The sequence below is a fragment of the Rhagoletis pomonella genome, unplaced genomic scaffold, assembly GCF_013731165.1.
Source record: "Rhagoletis pomonella isolate Grant_MI unplaced genomic scaffold, Rhpom_1.0 Rhpom_scaffold_00011, whole genome shotgun sequence".
Taxonomy (NCBI): Eukaryota; Metazoa; Arthropoda; class Insecta; order Diptera; family Tephritidae; genus Rhagoletis; species Rhagoletis pomonella.
This window is the reverse complement of record NW_023458565.1, coordinates 28,244,722-28,261,514: the sequence shown is the minus strand read 5'-3', so window position 1 is coordinate 28,261,514 and position 16,793 is coordinate 28,244,722. Positions and strand designations below refer to the sequence as shown.

The following is a 16,793-nucleotide window of genomic DNA, read 5'->3' as shown; positions in this document are numbered from 1 at the left end:
GAGCCACCCTTTTACATCATCACCGAATTCATGTCGCACGGCAATCTTTTGGATTTTCTGCGCTCGCCTGCTCGCGAAACTTTGGACGCTGTGGCATTGCTTTATATGGCCACACAGATTGCCTCCGGCATGAGCTATCTGGAATCGCGTAATTACATACATCGCGACTTGGCGGCGCGCAACTGTCTTGTGGGCGATAATAAACTTGTGAAAGTTGCCGATTTTGGGTTGGCGCGCCTTATGCGCGATGACACGTACACAGCGCATGCTGGCGCCAAATTTCCCATCAAGTGGACCGCTCCGGAGGGTCTGGCGTACAATAAGTTCAGCACAAAATCGGATGTTTGGGCATTTGGCGTTTTGCTGTGGGAAATCGCCACCTATGGCGCTTCACCATATCCCAATATTGATCTCACCGATGTATTTCATAAGCTTGAGAAGGGCTATCGCATGGAGCGGCCGCCAGGTTGCCCGCCGGAAGTTTACGATTTGATGCGTCAGTGTTGGCATTGGAATGCGGCAGATCGGCCGACATTCAAGAGCATACATCATGCATTGGAGCATATGTTTCAGGTGGGTGAGGTGTGGGATGACAATGGTGACAGTGGTGAATTTTGTGAAGATTATGATGATGAAGATGATGAGGAAGAAGATGATGTTGATGAATACGATGAGGATGATGAAGATGATGACATTGATGATGAGGATGATGGCGTCGAACTTTGATGTGATCGTAACGGCAATCTTGGGCGCAAATGTGCCAATGCAACTGAAGTGGCAGTAAGCAGCGGCATGTTGCTAACCACTGTGACCGATACGATAAGAGACGCTGTCTTTGTAGAGCCTCATAAATATAAAATAAGTCATGAAAATCACAATGATGATGATAAAATAGATATGCACATGAAAATACGTTGTAAGAACAATAATAATAACGGACGACCACGTCTCGTTTTCTTCGATCTGCAGGAATCATCGATTACTGAGGCGGTCGCAAAACAATTGAATGCCACAACGATGACACAGAGTCTAACGCCGCAAATGGGTAAAAAGGGTATACCAGCGAATGGTGGAGGCGGCGGAGGTGGTGGTGTTGGTGGTGGCAGCAGTAGCGGCGGCGGCGGCGCTGGCGGAGGCAGTTTAACACCAAGCGGCGGCATGCTAGAACAGCCACCAGCCGGCACTCCAATGTCGGGTAAGTATTGCAATAGAAGATTTCAATAGCCAAAAATAAATATATTTACAGGACAATTTGAATTTCCATTAATTTTTAATAACACCTTTTTTTATTCAGAAACCGGTTCTACATCGACAAAATTGAGCACTTTTTCCAGCCAAGGTAAAGGAAATGTGCAAATGCGCCGCACCACCAACAAGCAAGGAAAACAGGCGCCTGCGCCTCCTAAGCGTACGAGGTATATGAGCCTGCAGTAATGTCCTTATGTAATGTTAATGCCATATCTTTGTTTATTTTTGTTTTGTTTGCAGCTTACTTTCAACCAGCCGCGATTCTACTTATCGTGATGATGAGTCACGTAATCTCATTGACGAGCACAATACAAATGGTAGTAGCATCTTTTTCAACCTACAACAACAACTACAAAAACAACTGCAAAAGCAAACTCCAATACAACCACAACCATATAATGTTGTTGTTCAACCCAGTACTACCCCAACCAATAACACTAATAAACGTTGCAAAACGAATTCTTATACTTTGTGTACTACACCACCTCCTCCCCAATATTCTATAAAGAAATCATCCTCTTGCAGTAGTTTCCTAATCGATATACTTTTTCGAGGTATTTCACACCTGAGTAAGATTATTAAACCATTTTTCTTTGTTTCGATTTTTTCGTTCATTTGTTAATTGTTACATTTCATTTTCAATGCTTTAATATTACTTTTGGTTTATTGGTTCGTATTTGTAGTAAGTTGACTATATTTTTATTTGAGTAATGAATATGTGATTTGGACGTACATATACCACAGCGCAATTGTGCACACTCATTCGTCTGTCCATCTGTATGAACGTTAAACACAAAGGTTTATATTGGCTTTCGTCCAAAGTTCTATGATATCGATAATGTGAAAAATCTGGTAGTAACCATGTAATGGACTTCGGTTTCTTCTTTCAATAGTCTAATGGGGCACGTCGGTTCTTCTCTTCTATGCTAATTGAAACTAATCTTAAATGCCAAGTCCTTCTCCACCGAAAAGGAGGCCTTCCCCGTTGCGGTATTCGCCGTCGCCAACGAGGAACGGTCCGTAAAACTTCCGCAGAATTATATTATTATTTTTTTTTTATGAGCCATATACGACGCGACCGCTGACATAGTCTAATGTGCGTAGTATTTCATCCTATATGTGAAGGCTTTTAATGTCCCTTAGAATTTTTTTTACCAAAATTCAAATATATAAAATGTGTCCCTCTAAAGCTCCCTATTTCAATATCATATAGCTAGCGTTGCCATTGAAATCTGTGCGCACAACTAGAACCTAGGAGATATTTTTTTAATACACTTTTGTGTAGCAAATCAGTTGAACATCCTCTTTTTGCCGTCACTCAATGCTCCACACCAAAAGTAAGAATTAAGAACAGAAATTTGTTTGGTCACTGTAATTAAAAAATAAATAAAAATTATAATGATTACTTTTTTTCTGTGCATAAGTGCGCTGGGTATATCAAGTTCGGTTTCGCCCGAACTTACACACTACTTGCTTCCCTCTTTAGGGAAATTTATTTTCTTTAACTTTAAGACTAATAAATATTAGTCCCTTGTAGCTCTTGAATTTCTGTAATACTTGCGTTATTTTAAGAAAACTTTTGCCTCCTTATTCAACTCACCTATTTTGTTGTTTGGCCCTATTTTGTGATATATTTTACTTACCAAATGTTACAAACTTTCGTTTCCTTTTTCAATAATTTTGTAATTAACATTTGTTACTTTCTTACTAATAATTTAAAGATATATTTATAATTAATAACTGTGTAAATTATACAGGGTTGCAACGAAGGTATTGTATTTAAGTCATAAGGTAGCTTCTCACTTCAAGGTGTATCTGAATAAAAGAAAAATTAGCAAACAAATCACACGCATGCAAGTTACCTTTTGGATTGGACCTCGTACGTACCTTGTGAGTCTTGAAGTGAGTGCACAAGCTATTTTTCTTACTTTCCTGATCACCCTGTATAAATGCGCATAAATATGTACATGAATACATATGTATGTATGTATGTAACTTTGATTAATTTGCTTTATGCCTTCCATATTCATTTCCACTTCCATTTCAATAATCTTACTGCCTGGTTGATGGACCTCTTCATATTTACTGCTAATGCCGCCCCAACAATGCATCCACCACTAACTACGCATTGCTCTTCTTTGCATACTTTCAAAAATTGCTAGCTTGCTCATTTGACTAACAACAGTTACTTCTCTTTGTTTATTTTCTCAACTCCAACTTCTACATGTAGGTCTTACGCGTGATATTAATAATCTTGGACAGCGCTATGATTCCGAAAACGACAATACAACTGGTGATCCTGACACTGATGCTACCGGCGATAGTTTGGAGTGCCAAAATATACCCACCCAAAGCAAGGTACAGCATTCGCTCCATAGCGGTGGAATTGGACCACGTTCCGGCCAACAACATAGCTCCTTCAAACGACCCACACCAGTTATGGGCAACCGCGGCCTCGAAACTCGTCAAAGTAAACGCTCACAGCATCAGCAGCAGCAGCAACAACATGCGCCACGCGATAGCAGCGCTGGCGCTTGTACACCACATCACGTCACCGTTGGCGCGCTTGAGGTGAAGAATGTAAAGTGCGTTGTCAATCGCTATGGCACTTTGCCCAAGGTACAGCGCATAGGTGCATTCCTCAACAGTCTCGAGGATCCGAATACGCCACCACAACACGGCATCACTACTCATCTAAATGCAGTCGCCGCGCCGGTCACCACAAATGGGCATGGTGTTGGTGGTGTGCATGCTGCCGCACGTCAGCAACTTCCACCGGCGCATGTGATGCCAATACCGACGCCACCAACAAAATCAGCAGCAAACATTAATTCTGGAAATGGCAGCAGTGGCAGTGGAACTATACCGACACCACCACAGCAGATGATACGCAGCAATTCTTCGAGTGGCGTCACTATGCAGAACAGCGCATCAGCGAGTTTGAATAAACTGCAGCGTCATCGCACAGCTGCCGATGGCACAATGATGACGTTTTCCTCATTTCGGGGCGCATCCTCCAGCAATTCACCAAAGCGCAGTCAACAGCCAGCATTAGCCAATTTGGAGTTTCCACCGCCACCACTGGATTTGCCACCGCCACCGGAGGAATTCGAAACACCACCGCCGCCACCACCACCAGCACCTGAAGTGTTGGAAGAACTACAGGCTGCAAGCAGCGCAACTACCACGCACTATCCATTGCCGAATAGCAGCAGCAATGATGTCTCGAATACTGCACCAAGTGTTGAGGAGGCCAGTTCGCGCTTCGGGGTGTCGCTGCGAAAACGTGAGCCGTCGACAGACTCGTGCAGTTCGTTGGGATCACCACCGGAAGTTGTTGGAAATAGTGGCGGCAATGTTCAGGAGTTCAATATGAAGGAGAAATTGATGGCAGAGATAAAAGATCGTTCCAAAGAGAATTCCGCTAACAATGTGAATATACAAAATGGCACCACGGGTCCAGCACCAGCTGGTAGTGGTGTTGATCCCGTATCCTTATTGTTCACCGAGTTGGCCGAAATGAATTTGTCAAAGCAAAAGTCAATACCACCACCACCACCAAAAACTCTCAGTGGTGGTTGTGCTGGCGATTCAAGCGGTCCACAAGCACAGGAGAATGGCAATACGAACTCCTTTAAGGCACAGCTAAAAAAAGTAGAACCAAAAAAATTACCAACACCCACACAAAAGACCGAAAACCAGACGACGATCATCGACTTCAAAGCTCATTTGCGAAAAGTTGAAAAAGATCCAAAGGATAAAAAAGACGTAGGCGCAGATGAAGCTCCTAAAAGTTTATTACAAAAAGGACAAGCTGTGACCGCAACGGGTACGTTGGGTCGCAAAGGTGACAAGAAATTCACCACAGTAATGACATCGGCGACCGCTGTGACGCCAGCAACACAAAAGACTGAAAATGCAAAAAATGATATGACCAATAGCAATAATGGTAATTCCGTAAATTCCACGAATACTACTCACTCAACTTCCAACACGAATGGCAATACTCACCACGCAAACGCAAACTCAAATTTGAACTGCAACAACACCACAGGTATTTCTGAGTCGGCAGATAACTCAGTGGGCGTAGTTGAAACCGAGACAGGGAAGCGACGTAGCACAGGTAGTATAAGTAGTTTGAAAAAGTTGTGGGAGCAGCCGGGTGGCAGCTCTGACTATGCAAGCACCCAATCCCAGGCGAACTGCGCAACAAATAGCGGCATGGCAGGCACGACTTCCAACGTCACCAGCACCACCATCACCTCAAGCACTAATCAACTTTCACCCAAATTCAATTTGAAGCCCATTTCGAATACTGCAACCACGCCCACTGCAAATTCAAATCGTTTTCCATCACTTAGCACTCAAATTTCACCACGTACCAATGTCGCCACCACGGCTGGCACAAATTCCATTGCAAATAAGCCACCACCGGCAGCGCCACCACCGCCACCCCCTACTACCAACAGCACAGCCAATCAAAATCAAAATTCCATTTTCAACAATTCCCATTGCATGAAATCCCAACTAACAACCTCTCTTTCGACTCAACTATTCACAGATAGTAATCAGTACGCCGACCAAGGCCAATGCACTTCAGCAACCACCAACAACACCACCGCTAACTCATCAGGAAACAATACAACGACTAACAACGAAATCGCTTCAATGACACAATCACTTTTCGTAGAGCATAGCAGCACCGCCAACAGCGGCAGTTGCCTACACCAACAAAACAATAAACTCACCACATCAACCATCTCGACAAACACGGCTGTGAATAATACTTCAAATAACATTTCAACTACAAATAAGCCCGCCGTACCACTCAAGCCCACCAAGTTGACCATCTATGCCACGCCCATTTCGCAGAAGATCGCCGCCAGCGCATTAGATAGCTCAACTAATTCACCACTCAGCAGCGCGCTACAGAGTTCCACGCAGATCTCACGCGAAAGCATACTCGAACTGGTAGCGCTCCTCGAGAGTTCATTGCATCAACACCCGGTGAATTCGATCTCCGCGTCACAATGGCTGCAGCTGAGCGACAAACTCAATATACTGCAAAATAATTGTGTAGTTTTCGCCGACAACGAATCTATGCCGCCACACTCGAAATTTCATTTTCGTGAGTTGGTGACACGTGTCGAAACGCAATCGCAGAGTTTACGCACAGCCGGCAGCAAAAATGTGCAAGATAACGAGCGGCTGGTGAGCGAAGTGGGACAGTCATTGAAGCAGATAACAAATGCGCTGCATAGGTAAATATTATTGAAGCGGGAAACACGGGCGGCGAGAGCAAACAGTTACAATGGTACTGAAGACGAAGTGGCAGATGATGAATTGCCGACTTGGCGTAGTTGGCTGGACGCCGAAGGAAATTTTATAAAGCGCAAATGAAAGCTGCTAAGTTGAATGCGATGATGTGATGAGTTTGTGTTCTGCGAGATGTGATGTAAAGGCTTTAGTTTCCTGCTTTGTGGTGAAAGCATATCATGAATGTGAAGAAACTGTGGAATTTGGGTGATGTGTGATGGGCACATTAATTTGTAAAATGCAAGGACGATATATACGGAAAATGCCACATAAAAGATTGAATATCTGCTCTTTTCATTTTATAGTCTTGCAAAAATTAATGGTGTTATTTTAGAGCGTTATATAGGGTGCGCGCAAACACTTTAAGCAAAACAATTATAAACACTATTGTTTATGTTTATCAATGTTAAAGTTCAGGGTTCTAAATCCATATTAGTTGTGTACAATTTGTTTCATTGATTAACAAACGAAACCACAGTATCAACTATTTTTCGCGTTCTTGTGTTAACCCTGTATAAGAACAAAATTACAAAATCTAGTCATACATGAAGAATCCAATTTAAATTGCTGTTAGTTGTAGACTTACCCTCAAATGAAATCAAGACATTTTAAATTACTTGTACTAGTTACTAGCTTAATGACAGCAATTAATGAAGCAAAAAAAAATCGAAAAGTTAGTAAGACTTGCATTAAGTATTCATTTACTACATATAACTAATTTGTAGGTCTTGCTTTATGAACATATTTTTTTTGGTAAATTTAATAATTTAAAAATTGTTTCCATATTTTAGACATTTTTATTATATAGATATATATTACATAGAAGTTTAGTATTTGTAAGTAGAATTATACAAATTTAATCAATACTATTTTAATTATACAAATAAATGCAATTTGTATGTGTCATTTTAGCGTTAAAATTTTTTAAACACTGCTTTTAAGAAATGAAATACAGTTTTATCAAAAAAAGATGTTTAGATTTCTAAAGTAAATGCCAAGTGTTAAGCGTTATTAATGTTCCAAAGTATATACATTGATACATATGTATGTACTACATATGTACGTCACATATTTAGTGCGTTGTGTTATATTCACTTTTTTTTTTCTTACATTCTAATTCTATCACATTCAAGTGCCAAAGATTCACAAAAGTTGATGCCTAAACTGAAACTGCCTAGGGAAATCCAAAAAAGTTATGACTTCGCCGGTTCTGGTAAGAGCATACAACATTGCCCATCAACTGCTAGAGTCACAGTGATCTTCTCCATGACATACATACATACATATATTCTAAAGTAATTTCGCAATAAAATAAACATTTATCAGACGTACGCTAAGCAAGTCTGCTTTTATGCATAAAGCTCGGTACCTACTTCGCTACAATTTATTTTAAAGGCGAAACACTTTTCCTTGCCTAAAAATTATTCCAGCACACGCATTTATCATCGCTCATTTTCACTGAATAATAACTTTATTTTGTCTGTGATACATACTTTCTGGCATTATTTTCTTCTAAAATTTGCAATCAAATTGTTGGAATGTCTAACTTTGCTTTCAGGGTTTTTAAGATAGTTATTCTTAGAAGAAAGACTTAGAATGTTTACATATCGTTGAGGAAATGTAGAAAGGGGCATACTTGACATTTTTTATAACATCACTTTTAAGGCTGTAACCTAGTCGGCAAAATAGGAAGCGCTTCTAAATGCGTTCAGGCGGGGCTTGAATGATCTCCAAAAGCCCTTCCATTCAAAGGCGGGCCTGTGTTTCCAAAACAACGGATGTCAAATAAAGGAAATAATCGCAGTAGGCATGTCGCTGAAGCAAAGTAAATGTGCGCTGTGCCAATATTATTTGGTGCAAGTTTTCCCTGCTAAGAGAAGTTGAATCAAAAGACGTGAGACCCTGGTCTTAAAATAAATAAATATTTGGCGCTTCTACTTTTGCTAAGTATTTGGCCGAGCTTCTCCTTTACCTTTGGTGTGAGTCTTGATGTTACGCCGCCTCCGGATGGCAAATGGTTGCTTCTGCGAGAAGCTTTTTCAATGCAACCGCTGTTAGAAAAAGACATTTTCTAATTTTAGATGGTGTTCCTACTAAGGATCCAACCCATGCTCTACGGAGTGGTAGGACGCATCTCTATCCACTCAACTACAGGCTAAAGAATCGAGCACTGAAACTAAGGACTCGTAGAAGACCTCCTTTTCCCTAATTTACATTTGGACATTTGCATCTTTTGCTTTTTCTATAAAAAACGGAAATTTTCAGATAGGTAGGTCATTTGTCCATTTCAACAACAACATGTAATTGCTATTATTATCAAAAATATGTCAATATTTTCTTATATTATTATGTATTTTTGTATATTTTAGTAAAATAAATAATTGGCCAAGAGCTCTTGGTGGCTTTTCATGAAATTTTTAAATATGAAAGTAAAAGGTGTTTTAGTATTAACTACATAATTTTTTATGGAAATTCGAAATTAAAAAAAAAAAACAAAAAAATATTTTACCATAGATTGCATCATAAAAATTCAAGATCCTTTGAACGTGAAATTGTACATACATATATAGAAATAGTTGCTCCAATGTTTCTTTAAATTTACTTGTAAGAGAAAAAAATCACATTTGTATATAAATCCTTTTAACTATGAAAAAAAAACTCTAGCAATGTTCTCTTATTTCTAATGAAATCGTCACAAAGCAAAGACAAGGGGCGTCTATAAATTGATTTAAAATATACAGGGTAATCCACTTTCTCGATGGAAATTAATGTTGAAAAAATCACGCTGAATATTTAAGTTTCGATGGCATTTTTATTTCATAATAAAGTTGGGAGATGCCATTATGCATGCATACATACATACATAAGCACGTGAAAAATCATATCATTCAACGGTCATCTATTTTCAGGACCTTTTGATATAATTTTCGACAACTGTTTCATACAATTCAGGCAATAACTCGGCATATTAACTTGACGCATATTGCTTCTCACTTGTGTCAAAGTTCTGGAATTTACAGCTTTTTTTGTCAGGCAATTAAGATAGCTGCAACAACACATGTAGTCCTCACTCTAGGCGCAAATATATTTTCTATTACTGTTATGAGAGCATGTTACCACCCAACTGCAGGTGTTGGAGGTTGTGTTTAGGTGATAGACTTTTATCGAGTATTTGACCTTCTTTTTTAATTTCCGACTGCATTTATTCTAGTTTACATTGATATAAAAACGCTTTGACTGTGTATAGAGTACATACACGCATACATATAGTCACCTAAAATGCAAAAAGACGTAACAACATCGTAAACGAAATGGCAAAAGTCGTGATTTTTTTCATAAAATGATGTGGGGAGTTGTAATTCGATGAAATCCATCATATAAATCATAAAGTGAATTTTGAATTTTTTATTGGTTATGACTTTTTGCATTTCAACGATGGTGTTTGTTACGTCTTTTTGCATTTCAGATGACGATATGCATGTATGTGCATATTTCAACTTACTCTTATATTCTTAAAAATATGCTCTAAAACGAATAGAAAACTTTCTCACTCACACAGCATTTAATGCGCGTGACTAACTTTGGCAACCCTTAAAATTAACATTTCCCTTCAGATATTTCCTCTCTTTTGTTAATTTAGTACTATTTTTTACAAATACTAGTTCTAAAATTTCTCGCTTAAAAATTATCTAATAAAAGAAAATACCCAAAGATATTTTTAAATACTAAGGATGTACGCATGTCTACGATATTTAGATTGAAAGCATACCTCGTAAGTTTGTAGGATAAAGTTAATTATTAGAGCTGAGTACGCTTAGTCTAGGTTGCATATGTAGTATGTTTATGTGAATTTCATTTAAACCCGCTTTTCTAGCAGAGCCTATAATGAAAATATATGAAGACAATTATTAAAGGGCGAACATTTTTAATTCGAAAATAATCAACGATAATGTTACAATGATATATAAATGCATACATATGTATACAACATACAAATATGTGCTCCATATTTAGTTTTAGATATTTTTATACAATTATAAAGTGTATGTATGAAAAATTATTTAAATTAGCAGCCGCAAAACTATTTATGTATTTATTTTTGTTGCTAGTTTGTCGCTATTTTTAAGTAAACGCTTTTAAAATTAAAAATAAAGTCAAAAAATTAGGTAAACATATGTACATATATGTACTATGTATTAGACAAACAAAAAGTGAAGTAATAAAGTCATCATAGGTGGAACTACTAAAGCAAAAAACCAAATAAGTATTTTAAACAAAAAAAAAAATAAAATAAACAGTCTAAAAACCAGCGTATGTTAAATATTTAATTGAAAAATTATGTATAACAAAATCTTATAAGCGAATAAAAAATACATAAATTATATCTTACAAATCATCATATTTATGTGTGTGTGTATTATTGACGTACGTAATGCTCAAATCAAATTGATATACCAAGTACATACTTACATACATGCATATGCAGCTAGCATATAAAATTTAATTACGAATACGTTTCCCAAAACTACATACATACATACATACCTAATTTTGTAATCATTAAAAGCAACCAAATGCGTTGATACTATATATAATTACTATAGACTAGTAGCATTATTAGCATTTAGAATAACATCTTAATCTTAACTCATATGAATATGCAACTACATAATAAAGTATCGCAATAATATCTAATTATACGCAAAAATATTACAAAAAAAAAACTATGATAAAGTAAAAAATAATTTATGCGTATATTATATTATCTACAATTACATTCATATACAATACATTTACACATATACAAGCATCGTAAAAATATACATACATGCATACATAAAAGAAGTTTCGCAATATTTCTCTACATTATACTGGAAATAATAATAAAATTAATTAACTAAAGTAAAATATAAACCATATTTTATCGTATTGTATGTTATAACGGTCATGCATATGATTATAATTTAAAAAGTTCATTGAAATAAAACAAAAAAAAGAAATAATTTTGTCATACCAAAATACCATACATCGTAATATTGTTTCATTGAGTTAATTTAAAGGTAAGCACTGTTGTAACAGAGTAACAGTTTTTTTTTTTGGGAATGATGCTGGAGGACAGTCCTTGACCAGACAAGAATCTTGGTGCTTCCTGTTGTTGTTGTAGTGGATCTACTAAGCCCCGCCTGGGTCGATTTGTCCATCAAGCGTTGTCGTCAAGTTCAAGTTCGATGGGGTCGTACTAAAGAGAGAGATTTAGATTGAGCTGACATGTGAAGGGGTGGTTGGTGTCACACGGAGAGTCTCCACATGCCGGGCACTCATTGTGGATATCGGGGTCGAGTCTGGACAAGCTATACAGCCCAACTCATAATATTCCCGGGGAGTTTGTTCTTCGGGAATTTGTTTCTGAGAAAAAAATCCTCCAATAATTAACACCCAGGGAGTAGCATTTTCCCTGAACATTTGGGAGGAGGAAATTTGAACTTCGAAAAAGGTGTTTGACATATTTTTGACAGCTCATTTCCGCCATTTAAATATGGAAAATCCTCTGGAAATGTTTATTCATGATAGGAGAAAAATGAAAAGAGAGAGAACTCCCGGGGTGTTTCTGTTCAGATTCAGCCTGATATTATCCTGACCGTAATTGGGCTAGAGTAGCGTGGGTCCCTCGGGGCAGTCTCAGTTCCAGAGTCTGCAATATTTAGGTGGTGATTGGGCTCCGATCACGACATTCATAGCTCGAGAGCCATGCTAGGTGGTGACCGGCTCTCTATGAATGCAGTTTATCACTCGTCGGTACGTCGTAGGGCGTAGTAGTTGGTCGATGTAAGTCTGGAACGCGTCCATGTACGCGGAAAGATGCGGCTTTGAAGTCGAGAAATAGGTGGTGAGTTTCGATCCTTTTCGAAGATTTGACGTATTGTGATACCTGGTCTATGGTAGATTTTCCAGGTCTGAAGCCACTCTGATAAGGCCCAATCAGTTCGTTGACGTTGGGCTTCATTCTTTCACACAATACGATCTATAAGACCTTGTAACCTATGCTTAGAAGGCTGATCCCGCGGTAGTTGACACGAATGGCGGGGTCGCCTTGTGGATCTGGCAGAGCACACTTAAATTCCGGTGATCGGGCATGCAAGTTTGAAAGGCGCTTAACTGAAAAACTTGGAACGAAGATTATTCATCGTCTGCAATCTGTGCTGGTTCACATTCGATAATAACATTCGCGAGACCAGAGTTAATTAATGGAGGTATTAATGCCTCTCGAAAAATGCCATTTGATAGTCGTTCTTCTTTTGCGGATGTCGTACGTGTGGCTAAACTTGGTACTGAAGATTTAAGAGGTCTTACTGTTTCGGGCAGGGGGAGCCTTCCGCCTCCGTGTCTCAAGCTTCCTTCTCTACGTCCTGTGGGTCCCCGGCAATCAAACAGGCGCTGCAGAGTTTAGAACTGTCCAGCCAATCCCTTTCCATATTGCCAACAATGGCCTTTTTGCGGCTTTGAACTTCTTTTGGTTCCACTAAGACCGTCTTCTCACACGGGAGATTTTGGGTAAAGCCATTATTTGAATACGTGCACTATACGGAAGCCAGGCTGATGTACAGCTGAACTCAGATGTCGTGAATGTTGAGTGGGCTGCACTGAGTTTACTATTGGGGCAAGAAGGTCTGAGTGCCTTAGGTTGGCAGGTTTCCCGGGTATCAGTTGATGACCTCGTGAGATAGCTAACTCCCGCTATTCGTAACACTTTGGAGGAGTTAGACTTCCCGACAATCACCTGATCTTCGTCGCTGGGGAAAGTAAGTTGACCCTTTCTTCATGTCAGATAAAGTAAGGTCTCCGAACTTACACAAGGCTCTGACAGTGGTCCAAATCTTGCTTGCACCACGCGAATTGGTAGGCTTTTAGGTAATCTTCTCATTTCGTCACACTTATATTGATTTACCAGTTGACTTATATTTAAATTGAGATTTCTTATGCAGGGATTCCCGGGATCAGCCTAGTCTAGGTTGTCGCGCTCGTTCTATAAGGCTGCTGCTTCGACTGCGAAGTTGAGCGCACTTACGCAATGTGTCTGCCAGGTTTGAACCGGTAGCTGTACCACTTTGCTGAATGTACGTCTTCCAACTCGAACGTTCGTGGGAATAGGAAGGGTGGAAAGGTGTTGTCCGTGAAGTTCATAATGCCGGCCCATTTGCTTTGTTAATGTTTATGTATGTGTGCACGTGAGGGGCTCCGTGAAAACGATGTCTTCAGGTTTGTCGGGTTTCGTCATGATTCATCCTCTGACGCTGCAAGCCTGAGGCCAAAAAAGCAGGCGAAGTCGATAAGCGTGGTCCTTAGTGCTTCTGTTGCCACGGTCTTCGGGTTAGAGGTGCATGCGAAGAGATGTTGGGCGCTGTGTGGATCCTGCCCCCATACTGAGCTGGTGTCTGCACGTCTGAGTTCAGCCGGGAGAGATAGCTGTTTATCGTTTACCACCACCCTTGATGGAGTTGAGCTAGGGTGCATCTGGTCCCTCTCGGCAGTTCTGCTTCTTCAATGTAGACAAGCGGGGGGCGACCACCTGAGACGAACATGTCGTCTCCGGGTGCTGAGAGTCTACCGGACTATTGTTGACCGCAGCTCGGTATTTTGCTGCGTCGGATAGATGGTTTATGTACGGCTCGTTGTCGGGTTCGCGATCGTGCTGTGGTCGCCTGGCGTCTAAGGGGCGAATAGGTTAGCAACATGGTGTTGTAAGGGGGTTTGCACGATGGGTGGTTCCCACGAGCAACTGCTTCGATAGCAAAGTGTTTTGTTTTTTTACCGCCAGTATTTGGCTTTCTTTGTGAACGTTATGCTCGGACGACAGGAGATGGCAGCCTGCATCCGTACGTAGAGCTGGATTCTGTCATACCAATATACCACACTGGCTCTGCGTAGCTGGCCACCGACCGAGGTCTATCGCTTTATATGTTGTGAGCAGGCTCTCTTTGCCGGCTCTCCAGGTGCTGCCGGTTAGTGACTTGATGATTTTGTTTCTGGAAAAGGCTGTCGAACGTTACTCCCAAGAATTTGTCATGGTTGATCGTCAGCATCCTGGTGCCATCGACGTGTGACGTAAAGTTCCAGCATAATCTCTTTAGTCTACGTGGTGAAAACTGAAATACCAGTTCTCGGTCGGAAAGCCCCACGTTGACAGATCTTGGTCTTGTTGCGGGCTTTGTGCTGAGGAACAGTTCGTTCTAAGGACAGCCGGGTCTACGTAACCGGAACGACCTATATATATATATGGTGTCAAGGGATGTCACTTCAGATATATTCCCCCTGTTGTTGTTGTAGCAGCATACAAATTCCCCAAAGAGTTTTTGGGGAGTGTTGCTGGAATGACAGTCCTTGGCCAAATATAAATCTGGGTCGTTCCGGTTACGTAGACCCGACTGTCGTGGGAACGATATATTCCCCCTAAAACGGCTTGGTAAATTTTCATGCTCTTAGAACAACAACAACATGAGGAATATTTGAAAATGTTTGTTGCGCGAGGAATCCAAAACGGTGCAAATATGTATGGCAACGCTTGTTCTTGTATATTTCGACATTCGCAATCATCTGTCTGGCAACTGGCAACTCTTATAACACGGCTAAAGGAGGAATTAGTCAAGAACGCAGAACTTATACTTAAACGCACCCTGTATACGCAGAATTTTGTCGATTACTGAAGCCCTCAGTGTTGCTTACTACAGTATTGCCACTCATCAATGCCTTTTCATAAACTTACCTTTTCAACTACAATTTTTCATGCTATATTAGATGCTAGCTAAATATAAACTACTTATTTTTCAAAAAAAAACCTTATTCGATAGTAAATTTCAAATATTTTAAACGTGTTTTGAATGGGAACTTATAACTTATTTACCATCTGCAAAACTGACGAAGTGGCAACCATCTATAGAAGGAAGAAATCTGCTGACACGGAAAAATCTAAATTCCGCAGATTTCTGCGCTGGTGAGATAGATCGTATCAGCTGACTCGGGTTTACGTACCGGTAGGTTTACGTTCTTGACTAATTTCACCTTAAAGATAAAAGTCAAAAGAAAACGAAAACTTTCCTTTTATTCAACTACACCCAAGAACGACAAAAGTAGAAAATTAACAGAATAAAAACTGGTAAAACCGATAAACCACACGTTCGGAGAGTAATTCCATTAAATTTGCAGAGCTGAAGAACAAATCGAACAACACAAACAACTTGCCAAGAATTGTGCGATTATTCCGGCAATAGTACAGCGAATAGCAATTAGTCGCGGAACGCGACGAGCCAATTACAAAAACAGCAACAGCGAAAAGACACATCTACCATAGGAACAGTGGCAGCAGTAGTAAAACCGCAGTGCAGTTTCATAGCCAAACAGTTTTCGAGGAGCACAAGCGCACGCAACAGTCAAATAGTCAGGTGTGTCATTGCGAGAGTATAAGGTGTGTGCAGTAAACCGGGTGTGAGCTATCAGTAAAGTGCCAACGTAATGCCCTTGTTTGGAAAATCACAAAAGACCCCCGCCGAATTGGTGCGGTCGCTCAAGGAGGCAATCAATGCCCTCGAAACGGGTGGGGATCGGAAGGCAGAAAAGGCACAAGAGGATGTTAGTAAAAATCTTGTTTCAATAAAGAATATGCTGTATGGCAGTAGTGACTCAGAACCGCCAGCTGATTATGTTGTTGCCCAGTTGTCACAAGAGCTTTACAATAGCAATCTGCTGTTGTTGCTCATACAGAATCTGCATCGCATAGATTTTGAAGGGAAAAAGCACGTTGCTCTTATATTCAATAATGTGTTGCGAAGACAGATTGGTACACGCTCGCCCACGGTGGAGTACATTTGTACAAAGCCCGAAATCCTATTTACGTTAATGGCTGGCTATGAGGACGCACATCCAGAAATCGCACTAAACTCCGGTACTATGTTGCGCGAGTGTGCACGATATGAAGCATTGGCTAAGATAATGCTACACTCAGATGAGTTCTTCAAGTTCTTCCGCTATGTAGAGGTGTCAACCTTCGATATTGCGTCAGATGCATTCTCCACTTTCAAGGAATTGCTGACACGCCACAAGCTGCTATGTGCTGAATTCCTCGAGGCCAACTATGACAAGTTCTTCACGCAACATTATCAACGATTGTTAAATTCGGAAAACTACGTAACTAGGCGACAAAGCCTGAAACTATTAGGCGAACTATTGCTTGATCG

General features: G+C 40.1%; 2 protein-coding genes across 4 annotated transcripts in view; both read left to right on the top strand.

Annotated features, from left to right (window-relative positions):
- LOC118746915 (tyrosine-protein kinase Abl) overlaps window positions 1–9,819 on the top strand; it is a 25,269-nt gene extending 15,450 nt beyond the window's left edge. Inside the window, exons 5-9 of one of the 3 annotated variants that reach the window (XM_036480898.1) lie at window positions 16–573; window positions 970–1,195; window positions 1,295–1,415; window positions 1,489–1,565; window positions 3,479–9,819. In XM_036480898.1, the coding sequence (XP_036336791.1) occupies window positions 16–573; window positions 970–1,195; window positions 1,295–1,415; window positions 1,489–1,565; window positions 3,479–6,513 (4,017 nt within the window). In that variant the 3' untranslated portion in view covers window positions 6,514–9,819. Of the gene's footprint in view, window positions 1–15; window positions 574–969; window positions 1,196–1,294; window positions 1,416–1,488; window positions 1,818–3,478 lie in introns of all 3 variants that reach the window. The other 2 variants (XM_036480897.1, XM_036480896.1) reach the window with 2 other exon arrangements.
- A 5,766-nt stretch (window positions 9,820–15,585) lies between these two features.
- The window catches only part of LOC118746913 (protein Mo25), a 2,589-nt gene continuing 1,381 nt past the window's right edge, over window positions 15,586–16,793 (top strand). The window contains exon 1 of the mRNA XM_036480894.1: window positions 15,586–16,751. Coding sequence (XP_036336787.1) covers window positions 16,072–16,751 — 680 coding nt within the window. The 5' untranslated portion in view covers window positions 15,586–16,071. The remainder of the gene's footprint in view (window positions 16,752–16,793) is intronic.